This window comes from Schistocerca cancellata, chromosome 2 (assembly GCF_023864275.1).
Source record: "Schistocerca cancellata isolate TAMUIC-IGC-003103 chromosome 2, iqSchCanc2.1, whole genome shotgun sequence".
Classification (NCBI taxonomy): Eukaryota; Metazoa; Arthropoda; class Insecta; order Orthoptera; family Acrididae; genus Schistocerca; species Schistocerca cancellata.
The window spans coordinates 308,955,367-308,970,360 of NC_064627.1; the positions used below are offsets into that span (position 1 = coordinate 308,955,367).

General features: G+C 44.6%; 1 protein-coding gene and 1 pseudogene across 1 annotated transcript in view; one reads left to right on the top strand and one right to left on the bottom strand.

Moving 5' to 3' along the window:
- Positions 1-4,462: 4,462 nt before the first annotated feature.
- LOC126163236 (5S ribosomal RNA) lies at positions 4,463-4,580 on the bottom strand (annotated as a pseudogene).
- A 5,676-nt stretch (positions 4,581-10,256) lies between these two features.
- LOC126161693 (NADP-dependent malic enzyme-like) overlaps positions 10,257-14,994 on the top strand; it is a 111,988-nt gene continuing 107,250 nt past the window's right edge. The window contains exon 1 of the mRNA XM_049917708.1: positions 10,257-10,835. Coding sequence (XP_049773665.1) covers positions 10,332-10,835 — 504 coding nt within the window. The 5' untranslated portion in view covers positions 10,257-10,331. The remainder of the gene's footprint in view (positions 10,836-14,994) is intronic.

The following is a 14,994-nucleotide window of genomic DNA, read 5'->3' on the forward strand; positions in this document are numbered from 1 at the left end:
ACAAGATGACTTGTCCGTCTTGAGCGTCGGCGCTTGTGAGGTCGCCATGTGAGCTGCGGCGTATAGCGAGGGGTAGTGACTTCGCGGTCGACACAAGAGCAACAGGAGTCAAACCACGACTTCAGTCTGACCGGTGCGAGCTGCGACGCCGTGAGACGGGAGATCGGCGTCCCTTCCTGCGTCCGTTGAAGCGGCTGGCAGCGGTCGGTTCGGGAGAGCGTTGGGGGTGCTGCGCGAGGTCTTCTCGAGAAATCGCAGTTTATTAGAAGTTAAGTGATTGGAGATATGTTGTTTCTTTTACTTGTTAAATTCTACTTGTTTTCTTGGTGAGGTCACCAGCCGCTTTGTTTTGGGGTCGTCACACCATTCTTCTCCGAATTTATTGCTTAAAGACCGAATTCTTGAAATATGTTTTTTTGCCTCTCTTCTTGCGAGGTGGTATATGTGTAACGTAGAGCATGTTGTACATTTTATGTAAGTCTGCATTTTACGGGTTTTATTTAAATAGTCATTTTAGGTTATAAGGTTGCCACCCTTCCACCGTAAGAGTACTTTAAAAAAAAGGAAATTGCACTTTCGGTGGCAAATAGTTTGAGTGTTGTACCATTTCCATCCCTCCTATGGGGTGCATAGTTTACGTGATTGTGTGAGTTGTTAGGAATTTTTTTGTTTAAAGTAATCTGGTGTGTTGCAGATTTGCACCAGTGTACTCTTTCAGAGGTTGTTGTGAGCGGTCATGACTACGGCCGTGTTGAAAGGGAGCAGGCAAGCTTCTCAGCCTGAAGGCTCATACTGTTAATATTGTTCTTCCTGCCTCTAAATAAAATTGTAACTTGATATTTCGAGTGTGCTTTTCTGCTTATAATTCTAAATTGTTTTTGAAAAAGCTTTTAGGAATAAAATTCTCAGTTGTTAAAAGTAATTTCATTTTCCATCAGTTACTTCCTGCAACTACTTCCACGCTCACCTAGTGTGATTAAATGTGTTAATGTTCTTGATGCATCGCTAGTAATCTAACATTCTGCGTGGTGTCTGTCTGTTGTTCTAAGTCATGTCTCCCCACCACTTTTGCGCAACGACGCTCTGAGCGTGTTTTTTAGGGAATTGACTAGTTTGAACCTGGGACCTGTTGCTGGTAAGGAGACGCCAGACCACACATGACATGTAGAGTTCAGAAGAGTTCAGTGAGACTAGCGATGATATAACCAAATACTTAATGATTTCAGCGTCAGCTCCACTGCACTCCCTGTGAAGGAATCTTAATACTAACTAAATTTAGTGGAAAGGGTTCAAGGCTTTCCTATTTTTAGTTAACTGGTAAAATAACGTCGAAAAAGCAGTTAAGTTTACCATTGGAAATTTTATTCTACTCACAAAACATTGTTTATAAATTGCACTATTGATAAAAGGAAATGTTTTAATACAGGGTGATAAAAACCAACTATATTCAACAAAAATGTGAACGAATATTCCCTGAATGGGTTTCCAAGTTCTACAATGGATCGAAGGATGATCTATGCCATATCATATCTATAATCTAGGTTTAAATTCAGTTTCACAAAAGAGAAAACTATCAAAATGGTCTACAGTGCGCCTCAATTATCTTTAATTACTTATCTAACTTGTCGTAAATTACAGTGGCTGATGTGGCTTCTCAATAATCATATAACAGAAAAATCATCGCGTTTCAGATTTTAACTTACGTAGCAAATATGAATACCATGAGCTTCAATTGACGATCGACACTAGTATTACGTAAAAAGGGGATGTAACAGATGAGACTTCTGCAGTTCTGAGTGAAGCCTTATGCGTTCAAAAATGCGGCATCGCATGCGTTCATTACCTTGTCGGTATTCGTCAGGGGGCGGCGGCCGGCGCAGCTCCATACAGCTCGCCGTCTCCGAAGCAACTCTTTTCTAACTTCTCCTTACTACAATTTACCGAAGTTGGTTTAAAAAAAAAACTATCTGGCTGTGTTTTCATCTGACCAATCAGGGTCTCAATGTTAACCTTAAGCTCCACCTACAAAAATTCTGTCTATCCAATGAGAAACGTTATACATTTCGTGGTGGGGCAATGTTTTTAACGTTTGCGACGTAACAGAGACGCGAAAAAGTCTCACGCTAAAACTTGCAGCTGGTGTGGCCCTTTTAGTGTTATCGTAAGATCTATAATGTTCTTCTGGAGGGCTGTAGCTTTTAACATGGGCTGGGGGGTGGTCCTGTCGGTTAGCTGGCGACGTGGGTGTCCGTCCCTTATCGTAGGGCCTTCTAGCTTAACACGGTTCTGCTCTCGGCTTCTGTTCTCGTTTCTCCTCTCGGAACTGCGTCTGTCTCACGGTGGGAAGGTATGACATGCATTTAGGCATTCTTGTGTTAGTCTGTGGTATTCCATTTGCTCACTCGTTACTCATATTACTTTGGTTAATTTAATGTCACGATTTATTCGGAGCTATGTGACATACTACTGGATTTGCTTATCATGTCAGGGTTTTCATGGAAGGTGTTGGATTTGCCTGGCACCTTATAGTAAATAAAGTAAATTCTTTAAGAAAAGGTTTTGAAAGTAAATTTACGGTTCAGTAGGGTGTAACCCTACTTAAAATTAATGGCCAATATTACCATAACAAATGGTTCAAAATGATGTCTTTAAGTTTTCATCTTAAGTAAGATGATTAGCAACAAAGTATTGGGTATATTTCGTAAGCACTCCTCCTCCCAATGTAATTTTCAATAATTTTAGCCTATTTCTCCACAAATACCCACACTATGAGCCTTAGCAACACAAACTAATGCCGCGAGTATCACGTTGTGCTATTATTAATGTGTGACATCACGATAAAGCAGTCCATAGTAGTAGGCTTGTAAATAACAAAGAAGAAATCAACACACTTGACAATGCTAAAATAAAATTACTATCACCATAGGCATAAAACTGAGGTAGTTTATTAATAAAAGAATCACATCACTAACAGAATGCGTTAGAGGAGTCAGAAACTTAAAGAATATAGTACATTTGTAAATAAAGATGGAATAATCCGAGTAGGAACGTTTCTACACACCAGTAAATTTAAGCTATAAATAACTGCCTCACATAATTGTTTTGGATAGCAGTTGATGCATATATGCAATTTATTTAAAGCATCAACAACAAAAACTTGCAATGTGGATGCCTGTATGTAATGCCGTTGTTGCACATGTCTCTAGCTAGACTGCTCAAGACCAACTGCCGCCAGTGGCGGCTGGTGCCGTACGCCTCCGACCTAGGTCCCAGCTCCGCGACGGGGAAATTAGCGATGTGTTTTGCCAGTATCTGTGGGCTCTGACACTCTTACTACAATGCACAGACTATGAATGACACATCCCACACATTTGCTCTAGTTATAAAGGGGGAGGGAGAGGAAGAGAGGTTGATTATTGTTGGCTCTGAGGAGAGTGGGGTAGGGGGGGGGGGGGGGAGACCTTGAATTATAGCATACAAGTGCATGGACAGGACGATGGGTCCCCAGAGGTGGGCGGCAGGTGACTATCAATATAAGTCACCGAGTTGCCTCAGGTGTAACCTGATACACTGAAAGTCTTAATAGTTCCTCGAATTGCCCCCCCCCCCCTTTATCTTAACAGTTCTTGGAATTTAGATCATTATCTGTGCTCTGCGTAACTGCTTTTAAAAGCGTTTTTCAGACTATTACAGTGTTAACAATAAGGAGCCTTTGGTGTTGGTGAATTCCGCATGTGCCGCGGTGGTCGTATTCTCTGGAACACCCAGATGGCGATAAGGAAACGAAACGTCATTTCAAGAAAAATTGTAGGATGTGAGGTCCACCAGTTATGCAAAACACCGTTTTTTCAAAGTACCCATACATGTTTCGCCACCACTGTGCCATCATCAGTGGGTTTCCATTTCATTTAATCTGTAATGTGAACATTTTTATTAAATGATTACAAAATTTTGTGGATATTTAGTTCAAACAATAGTTAATTTCTTTTTGTTAATACCATTACACTTGGTGTGCATGATTTTTCAGGACCACTTGTGTATTATTTATTACGTGTAGCTGGTTTTGGAAACTTTGTTAATAGACTTTCTTGGGATAGTTTACGTCTGTCTTCAAGAGTCTGCCAGTTCAGTTCCTTCAGTATCTCTGTGACACTCTCTCACAGATTAAACAAACTTGTGACCATTCGTGCAGCCCATCTCTGTTCAATATCCCCTGTTAGTCATATTTGGTAAAAATAAATTAAAAAAAAATAAACTGCGCTCGAACAGGTCATGAAGGCCCAACAGTACCGACGGGCCGCCGTGTCATCCTCAGACCACAAGCGCCAGCGGATGAGGATAGGATGGGCATGTGGTCAGCACACCGCTCTCACGGCCGTATGTCAGTTTCCGAGACCGGAGCCGCTACTTCTCAATCAAGTAGCTCCTCAGTTTGCCTCATAAGGGCTGAGTGCACCCCGCTTGCCAACAGTGCTCGGCAGACCGGATGGTCACCCATCCAAGTGCTAGCCCAGCCCGACAGCGCTTAACTTCGGTGATCTGACGGGAACCGGTGTTACCACTGCGGCAAGGCAATTGGCAATCATATTTGGTGCGAGTCCCGCAAACTTAAGCATTATTCTAGGATGGGTCACACGAGCGATTTGCAGACAATCTCGTTTGTAGACTGATTGCGCTTCCGCAGTAAACCGAAGTCTATCACTCGCTTTGCCCATAAGTGAGTCTATGTGGTCATTCCATTTCATATCCCTACAAAATGTTACACCCAGGTATTTGTGAGAGTTCCAGATTCCAACAGTGACTGATTGATGTTATAGTCACAGGATTCTACGTTGTTTCGTTTTGTGACGTGCACAGTTTTACATTTCTGAACATTTAGATCAAGTTACCAATCTCGGCAGCGCGTTGAACTCTTATCGACATCTGGCAATATTTATGCAGCTTCCTTCAGATAATATTTCATTACAGATAACTGCATCATCTGCAAGTAGTCTGAGGTTGTTATTAACATTATCAGTCACAAATTTCACTTGATACCCCATAAGACTGTACTTTTGACAATAAGCTTAGATGAGGTACTGAGTCAAATACTTTTCGGAATCTAAGAAATACTGCATCTAGCTGATTGCCTTGAGTATGTCACGTGAGAAAAGTGCAAACTGGGTTTCACAGGATCGATTTTGCTGAATCCATGCTAACTGGCACTGAGGAAGTCATTCCGTTCAAGATACCTCATCATGTTTGAGTTCAGAATATGTTCTAAGACTGTGCAACAAATTTATGTCAAGGATACTGGACGGTAGTTTTGTGGATCACTTCTACTACCCTTCTTGGAGACGGGTGTGACCTACGCCTTTCTCCAAGAACTGGGCACGGTCTTTTATTCGAAGGATCTACGATAGGTTATAGAGAAAAGATGGACTAACTCATCTGCAAATTCAGTATAGAATCTAACAGGAATTCCATCTGGACCTGGAGCTTTGTTCAGATTTCAACTGTTTCTCAGCACCACTGACGCTACTGCTTACTTCATTCATCTTTTCAGTGATACGAGGATTAAACTGGGGCAATTCTCCTGGGTTTTTCTTTGTAAAGGAACATTTGAAAATGCAGTTAAGCATTTCAACTTTTGCTTTGCCTCCCTCAGTTTCAGTTCCTGTACCATTCGCTGCGAACTGGACACTAACTTTGGTGCCATTAACAGCATTTACATACGACCAGAATTTTTTGTGGTTCTGTGAAAAATCATTTGACAATATTCTGCTACGCTAGTCACTGAAGGCATCATGCACTGCTCTTTTGACAGCCAAAGGCGTTTCATTCAGCATTTCTCTATCTATAGCTCTACGCTTCGTTTTACACCTATTATGCACCAATCTCTGTTTCTTTAAAAGTTTCTTTACAGTGACTGTATACCTTGGAGGTTCCCTCCCATTATGGACTGTTCTAATGGGTGCACATTTCTCCAGTGCATGGTCAACTATTCTTTTAGACTTGAGCCAAAGTTTATAACGATATGTTTACGTAATGTGTATACATAAACATACAGTTATAAATGTCCCCGTTCGTAGTCTCTGATTATAACAATATGTTACTTTTGTGCTGTAACATATAGCTATAATCAGCGGTGGAAACATATTTGCGAACGCCGACCGTGTGCGGCTGTTTCTTGTTGGATCGTCTGATCAGTCGGAAGTTGCATTGCAGAGGAGAGTAAATGCCTATTCAAAATATAATTATTTTGGATAGCTCAACATGAATTTCCTAAGGGACCGTAGTTTATCATGCATTTACCAGTAGAATATGGCGCGGAGAAAATATTTCGCCGCATGCAACTTCCGTCCGAACTCGACGAAAGAATTCGTGACTGTGAACTCTCTATTTGGCTGAAACATATAGAAAATTAAATAATTTCATGAAGAAGTGCGACATAGATTCTATAGTAAATGAATAGTCCATACACCAGTTCCATTTAACTCTGAATTTATGTCAAGTAATAGACAAACTTACACTGCAACGACGGATTTAACATGGATGCCGTTTTGACTGGCACTTCTCTTAATGAAAACAATTCCTTTGACGTTTTCACATACACGTCGCACAATAAATCTACTGCTAGGCACTTTTAGTATTACACATTTACTTTACACTAGAACAATATTAATTCTGACAATAATAATACGGCGGCAAGACATGCGCGTCCGACACAAGTTACAGGAGACAAGAGAAGAATGAGTAACTGTTCATCGAGAATATCTCGTACCTCAAAAAAAAAGAAAAAAAAGTGTAAAAGTGTTCTTCTTCTGTCCGTTTTTCGCGCCGCGGTTTTCAAAGTCAATAACTCACTGCATCTCTGACGGCGCTTCGACAATAAACAAGTTACGTCACAGGTCGTTCACCTTTTACATTCTCGCAACATTATTTGCTAACTGTAGCTGTTGCCGAGCGACTGCTCGATTAGTGAATGATTTAAAATGATAAGACAATCACATAATGTTACAAGTTCCTCTACATGCTCCTGCTCTGTGTTGAAAGTTTCAGGTTCCTGATCGAGATATGACACTACTAATTTTTTATCTAGTTTAGTGACCGTTTTTGTTTTAATTATCTTTTGTATTTTGGTAATCATTGTCGCCACAAACGCGTCATGGTCACTGATACCAGTTTCGATGTGGGCATCCTCAATGATCTATTTGTTGCCATTAAATACAATATATTTCCACCATGAGTGGGATTTCTAGCTGTCTGTTATAGGTAGTTTTCAGAGAAGGCATTTAGTAATGTTTCACAGTCTGTCTTATCACGTAGTACACCACTAAAAAACAGTAATTTTTCCAATTAACTGTTGGATCATTGAAGTGTCCACCAATGATTACAGTATGATTGAGGAACTTGCATACAAGTGAACTGAGGTTTTCTCTAAAGTTTTCGGTTACACCAGGAGATGAATCCGGTGCAATAGTTCTAGATTTCCGGAAAGCATTTGACACGGTGCCCCAGTGCAGGCTGTTAACGAAGGTACGAGCGTGTGGAATAAGTTCACAGATATGTGAGTGGCTCGAAGACTTCTGAAATAATAGAACCCAGTATATTGTCCTCGACGGCGAGTTTTCATCAGGGAGAAGGGTATCGTCAGGAGTGCTCCAGGGAAGTGTGACAGGACCGCTGTTGTTCTCTATACAGGGTGTTACAAAAAGGTACGGCCAAACTTTCAGGAAACATTCCTCACACTCAAATAAAGAAAATATGTTATGTTGACATGTGTCCGGAAACGCTTAATTTCCACGTTAGAGCTCATTTTATTACTTCTCTTCAAATCACATTCATCATGGAATGGAAACACACAGCAACACAACGTACCAGCGTGACTTCAAACACTTTGTTACAGGAAATTTTCAAACTGTTCTCCGTTAGCACATGCATCCACTCTCCGTCGCATGGAATCCCTGATGCGCTGATGCAGCCCTGGAGAATGGCGTATTGTATCACAGCCGTCCACAATACGAACAAGAAGAGTCTCTACATTTGGTACCGGGGTTGCGTAGACAAGAGCTTTCAAATGCCCCCATAAATGAAAGTCAAGAGGGTTGAGGCCAGGAAAGCGTGGAGGCTATGGAATTGGTCCGCCTGTACCAATCCATCGGTCACCGAATCTGTTGTTGAGAGCCGGCCGAAGTGGTCGAGCGGTTAAAGGCGCTGCAGTCTGGAACCGCACGACCGCTACGGTCGCAGGTTCGAATCCTGCCTCGGGCATGGATGTGTGTGATGTCCTTAGGTTAGTTAGGTTTAAGTAGTTCTAAGTTCTAGGAGACTTATGACCACAGCAGTTGAGTCCCATAGTGCTCAGAGCCATTTTTGTTGTTGAGAGGCGTACGAACACTTCGACTGAAATGTGCAGGAGCTCCATCGTGCATGAACCACATGTTGTGTCGTACTTGTAAAGGCACATGTTCTAGCAGCACAGGTAGAGTATCCCGTATGAAATCAAGATAACGTGCTCCATTGAGGGTAGGTGGAAAAACATGGGGTAATCAAGACATCACCAACAATGCCTGCCCAAACATTCACAGATGTCAACACAAGCACCGAAGTCAACATTACCTTCCTTTCATTGGGCCAACTGGCGGTGAATCGAGGAAGTACAGTACATACTGACGAAACTAAAATGAGCTCTAACATGGAAATTAAGCGTTTCCGGACACATGTCCACATAACATCTTTTCTTTATTTGTGTGTGAGGAATGTTTCCTGACAGTTTGGCCGTACCTTTTTGTAACAAACGGTTCAAATGGCTCTGAGCACTATGGGACTTAACATCTTAGGTCATCAGTCCCCTAGAACTTAGAACTACTTAAACCTAACTAACCTAAGGACATCACACACATCCATGCCCGAGGCAGGATTCGAACCTGCGACCGTAGCGGTCACGCGGTTCCGGACTGTAGCGCCTAGAACCGCACGGCCACCGGGGCCGGCTATGAAGATACGAGTCGACTTAGACAACATTTGCAGTTGGTGTGATGAATGGCAGCTAGCCATAAATGTGGAAAATTGTAAGTCAATGAGGATAAGTAGGAAGATCAAACCTATAATATTCGGATACAGTATTACTGGTGTCCTGCTTGACACAGTCAAGTCTGAGCGTAACGTTGCAAAGTGATATGAGGTGGAACGAGGATGTGATAACTGTGGTAGGGAAGACGAATGGTCGACTTCGTTTCATTGGGAGAATTTTAGGAAGTAGTGGTTCACTTGCAAAGGTGGCCTCATAATTATAGGACGCTGCGGGGACCAATTCTTGCGTACTGCTCGAGTGTTTGGGATCCGTACCAGGTCGGATTTAAGGAAGAATAGAAGCAACTCAAATGCAGGCTGCCAGGTTTGTTACCGGTTCGAACAACATGCAGGTGTTACGGAGACACTTCGGGAACACAGATGTGAATTCCTGGAGGGAAGGCGACGTTGTTTTCGAGAAACACTATTGAGAATATTTAGAGAACAGGAGTTTGAAGCTGACAGCCGAACGATTCTACTGCCGCCAGCATACATTGCGTGTAAGGGCCACGGAGATAAGATACGAGAAATTAGGGTTCATACGGGGGCATACAGACAGTCGATTTTCTCTCGTTCTATTTGCGAGTGGGACAGAAAAGGAAATGACAAGTAGTGGTACAGTGTACCCTCCGCCAGGCACCTTACCGTGGTTTGCGGTGTATCTATGAAGATGTAGATGTTATAGTGTTGTGTTTGTGTCGTTGTTGACGGTTAGGGAGAAAAATGAGGGGAAAAGCCGGCTCCGGTGCACAGAGTACTTCTCTCGAATAGGACCGAATACTGGTGATAAAAATTTCTTCCGCTACCAGCGTTTGAACCGGATACCTTTGAATAGAGTCAGTCTATACAGCGCGTTTTAGTGACTTTTTTCACTCTGTCTGTCCGCTACTTCGCCATTTTCTTGTCACTATTTCTGTGGGAGAGTAGTATGACACCTCTGAAATTCTATCGTAAAGAAAATCACACAGTTTTTTTCTTTTTTTTTTTATTACCGATGGTGGCAAGCCCCCTGCCCGCAGACACTGAGTTGCCGGGTCTCGACTGCGCAGGCGAGTGACACTTTTATTATCTGTAACGGCCTTCAATCTAAGCAGGAGTCCATCCTTTCGATTGACGCGGAGGCATTTCCGCTCTGCCGTTTCCGGACCGGGCTTGTTTATAACGGAGGCGCAGCTGTGAGAACCGGAGAACGCTGGGGTCGCACAGAAATCTGCGCTACTATATCACCCAGAGTCACCAGGCACTAACGAAATACCGCCGTCAGTAATCTGTTAACCATGGACACCGTATCGGCGAGCGAAGGCACTGGGAAGACGGCGATTGAGGCAAAGGATGAGAAAAGTGAAACGGCAGAACATAGCGCGCACTCAGTGTCGACAACCGGTGCTGCTGACAATGCAGACGAGAAGGCGACGGGTACAACAAAACAGGAGCTCGATCCGGGTCAAGCGAACGCAGGCAGCGAAGCGACCCTGACAATTGGCGGTGCAGCAGTGGGACCGACCTCAGAGTCAAAACCAGGTGTAGCGTCCAGGGCGCAGACAGTGCCGTCTGACGAGACAGTAACAGGTACTACTCTTGTTCCACAGAAGCAACCAGTCGCTGGAAAATCCGTGGAAACACCGGTAGCTCCGACTGCGAAGGAGCCACCAGCAGCGGCCGCCGTGTCCGACCTCCGGAGGGACAAGCTGGGACAGTGGGCGACAGGCGATGAGGGAACAGCTGCCTGCCCTTCGCTCACCAGGGGTGTGGATCACTTGCGCAGCCCTCAACTCAACAAGGTGCGTAGTGCAATAGCTGCAAAAGACACATTTTGAGGAAGGGGTTGAGGGGCTTGGATGAGGAGGGCAGGATGTCATCAGTCTTATGACTGGCTCTACGCCACCCACTACTCCTTCTCCTGTACCAATTTCTTCAGGTCAGACTAGCACTTACAGCCAACGTCTTCGAATGTTTTGTTGGACACATTCTATTCTTTATCTTTCCCTCTACGGATTGCTCTAGTACATGGAACATATTCCACGATGCCTTAAGGCATGCACTGTCATCCTGCCCCTCATTCTAGTCAGTGTTGTCCACATATTCCTTTCCTCGCCGATTCTGAGGAAAACCTCCACAATTTTCGTTTTATCACTCCACTTAACTATCATCATTTTCCTATAAGATCTCAAATGCTTCGATTCTCTTTCATCCGTTTTCCCACACAGTCCACGATTCAGTCCTCCTGTGCTCCAGATGTACATTTCCGATTTTTTCCCTCGTACTAATGACTACGTGTGATACTAATAAACACTTTTTAGCGAGGAATGCACTGTTTGCCTATGCTAGTCTGCTTCTCTGCTTCTTATACCCTCCTTGCGTCATCCGTCGTGCGTTGTTTTGCTTCCAAGTTAGCAGAATTCCTTCACTTCGGCCACTACAGGGACTCTAATATTTTTGTTAAGTTATTCTTCATTACATTCGTTTTTCTTCGATATGCTCTCAGTTTTTATTCTGTTATCATTAAACTCAAATGAAACATTACGGTTCTAGAGACCTTTCCAGGTCTCAAGACATCTATGATGTGTATATGCAGACTGCAGTGACAAATGAAGATTTGTAACAAGACCAGAATTCGAACCCCGGCCTCCTCCTTACTTGACAGATGTGCTAACCAAAATGCCACCCTGGCACAATGGCTTTGCACAACTGCACAGACTACCCTAGCACGCCTCACTTCTCCCTCAGTCCATACAATTGTGCAAAGCCACTGTGCCAGGGTGGCGGAGTGGTTTGCACAACTGCCTAGTGAGCAGGAGACCGGGTTCATATCCTGGCCTTGGTACAAATTTTCATTCATCGCTTCAGTCTGCATGTATACGTCATAGATGTATGAGACTCGAAAAAGTCTCTGGAACCATATGGTCTCATTCAATTAATGCACCTAAGCCTGGGTTTCAGGCAGGATCCCCCATTTCGTGGGCTGAGCTGTGAATGGGACTTTGTACTGAGGAGATTCCGTGGAGTTGCGGAAAGCCACTGTGCCTCGGTAGCATAGCGGTTAGCGCATCTGCCTAGCGAACAGGAGGCCCAGATTCGAATTGTGGCCTTGATAGAAATGTAGCCCCTTTTATACCTTGTAAAAAGAGATACATTATTAAGAGTAAAAATAAAAAAAAAACGCCGAAACAAATACTAGTAAGACAAATTATTTTTCTTCATTCTAGGTCCACAGTGCAATGAATTTTTAATGAGTCCATGATACCAACAATAAAATAAAAACTAACAGTTAGGCATCATGGAGTCATTCAAAAACTAATAAGATTAAATTACAGCAGGAGAAAGAACTAAAAATGTTCTTCAAAGGTGTAGAACGATGTTAATGCCCTGAAACAAAACGAAGCAGACATCTCGAATACTAAAGAAGTATTTGCCGTTATATATTAGAACCCATTTCCTTTTAGGAATCTAGAACTGTTTCCTTACGCTACGACGAATTTCTTCGAAACAGGTCAACTTGGTAGAAGTAAACAGGCAGTTTTCTACAGACGTTTGCTTGCGTTTCGACGAATGACAAATACGGCAGAGCTCCTGCAGAGCTTCTTGGAAAATGAAACGCAGAAATGTTTTGAGAAGTACAATGAACGAATACGGCCGTTTGTGCTCTCAAGTAGGTCCTGATCTGAAGGCAACCACTGACCGAACATCCTTCTAAAGCAGAAAAATTTGCACTATCCCTCCAGAATTTTTTTGTCACAGACTTTGTTTACATTTCTTGAGGAATCTCAAAAACGCGTCCTTCGTATATGGTTCATCCACTTTTACTAGTTTGCCGACACACAACTAGCAGAGTACTATTACACTACAGCAAAAAAATGGCTCTGAGCACTATGGGACTTAACATCTATGGTCATCAGTCCCCTAGAACTTAGAACTACTTAAAAAGAACTAACCTGAGGACATCACACAACACCCAGTCATCACGAGGCAGAGAAAATCCCTGACCCTGCCGGGAATCGAACCCGGGAACCTGGGCGTGGGAAGCGAGAGCGCTGCCGCACGACCACGAGCTACACTACAGCAAATAGATCTATAGTAATGTGAGAAATTTCGTTTGTTTCGAATCGCGGTACTTATGCCACTCTCCGATTGCCGGCCGGGGTGGCCGAGCGGTTCTAGGCGCTTCAGTCGGGAACCACGCGACCGCTACAGTCGCAGGTTCGAATCCTGCCTCGGGCTTGGATGTATGTGTTGTCCTTAGGTTTGTTAGGTTTACGTAGTTCTAAGTTCTAGGGGACTGATGACCTTAGAAGTTAAGTCCCATAGTGCTCAGAGCCATTTGAACCACTCTCCGACTTTACTGTGTACTTCACGCAATAGTTTCATTGCACTTTGACAGTTCGCTTTTATCTAAAATTAGTTTTTTTTAGTGAAATTGGTGATGATGTATTCATAGGTTGTTTAGGCACTCCATGCAGGAACTTCATGATGGCTAAAGGTTGACCTCTAGGGAAATTGCCGCACCACAGTTGTATAAGGCTTACTCAGGCAAGCGGGGCTCTGTCTGAGTGGACCCTTATTACCCTAGCTGCTCGTGGGTCTGAGATGGATCCCTCGAAATTTTCTCCTCCACCTCCCAGCAGAATGAGTGAGCGGCTACTAGATATCGACACCAATCTCTCGAGAGGCCTCGTGTGACGAGTCCTTCAGATCCTAGATTTATTCAGGGTAGTTCTGTCTTTAGTAACAGAACGCATGGTTCGGCTCAGGATGTGTTTTTCGTAGTTAAACGAAGAGTGGGAAGCTTTGAGAAAGTTTCCTCTTCCTACATTCACAAGGGTTTAGATGGTATAGCAAGTACACTCCTGGAAATGGAAAAAAGAACACATTGACACCGGTGTGTCAGACCCACCATACTTGCTCCGGACACTGCGAGAGGGCTGTACAAGCAATGATCACACGCACGGCACAGCGGACACACCAGGAACCGCGGTGTTGGCCGTCGAATGGCGCTAGCTGCGCAGCATTTGTGCACCGCCGCCGTCAGTGTCAGCCAGTTTGCCGTGGCATACGGAGCTCCATCGCAGTCTTTAACACTGGTAGCATGCCGCGACAGCGTGGACGTGAACCGTATGTGCAGTTGACGGACTTTGAGCGAGGGCGTATAGTGGGCATGCGGGAGGCCGGGTGGACGTACCGCCGAATTGCTCAACACATGGGGCGTGAGGTCTCCACAGTACATCGATGTTGTCGCCAGTGGTCGGCGGAAGGTGCACGTGCCCGTCGACCTGGGACCGGACCGCAGCGACGCACGGATGCACGCCAAGACCGTAGGATCCTACGCAGTGCCGTAGGGGACCGCACCGCCACTTCCCAGCAAATTAGGGGCACTGTTGCTCCTGGGGTACCGGCGAGGACCATTCGCAACCGTCTCCATGAAGCTGGGCTACGGTCCCGCACACCGTTAGGCCGTCTTCCGCTCACGCCCCAACATCGTGCAGCCCGCCTCCAGTGGTGTCGCGACAGGCGTGAATGGAGGGACGAATGGAGACGTGTCGTCTTCAGCGATGAGAGTCGCTTCTGCCTTGGTGCCAATGATGGTCGTATGCGTGTTTGGCGCCGTGCAGGTGAGCGCCACAATCAGGACTGCATACGACCGATGCACACAGGGCCAACACCCGGCATCATGGTGTGGGGAGCGATCTCCTACACTGGCCGTACACCACTGGTGATCGTCGAGGGGACACTGAATAGTGCACGGTACATCCAAACCGTCATCGAACCCATCATTCTACCATTCCTAGACCGGCAAGGGAACTTGCTGTTCCAACAGGACAATGCACGTCCGCATGTATCCCGTGCCACCCAACGTGCTCTAGAAGGTGTAAGTCAACTACCCTGGCCAGCAAGATCTCCGGATCTGTCCCCCATTGAGCATGTTTGGGACTGGATGAAGCGTCG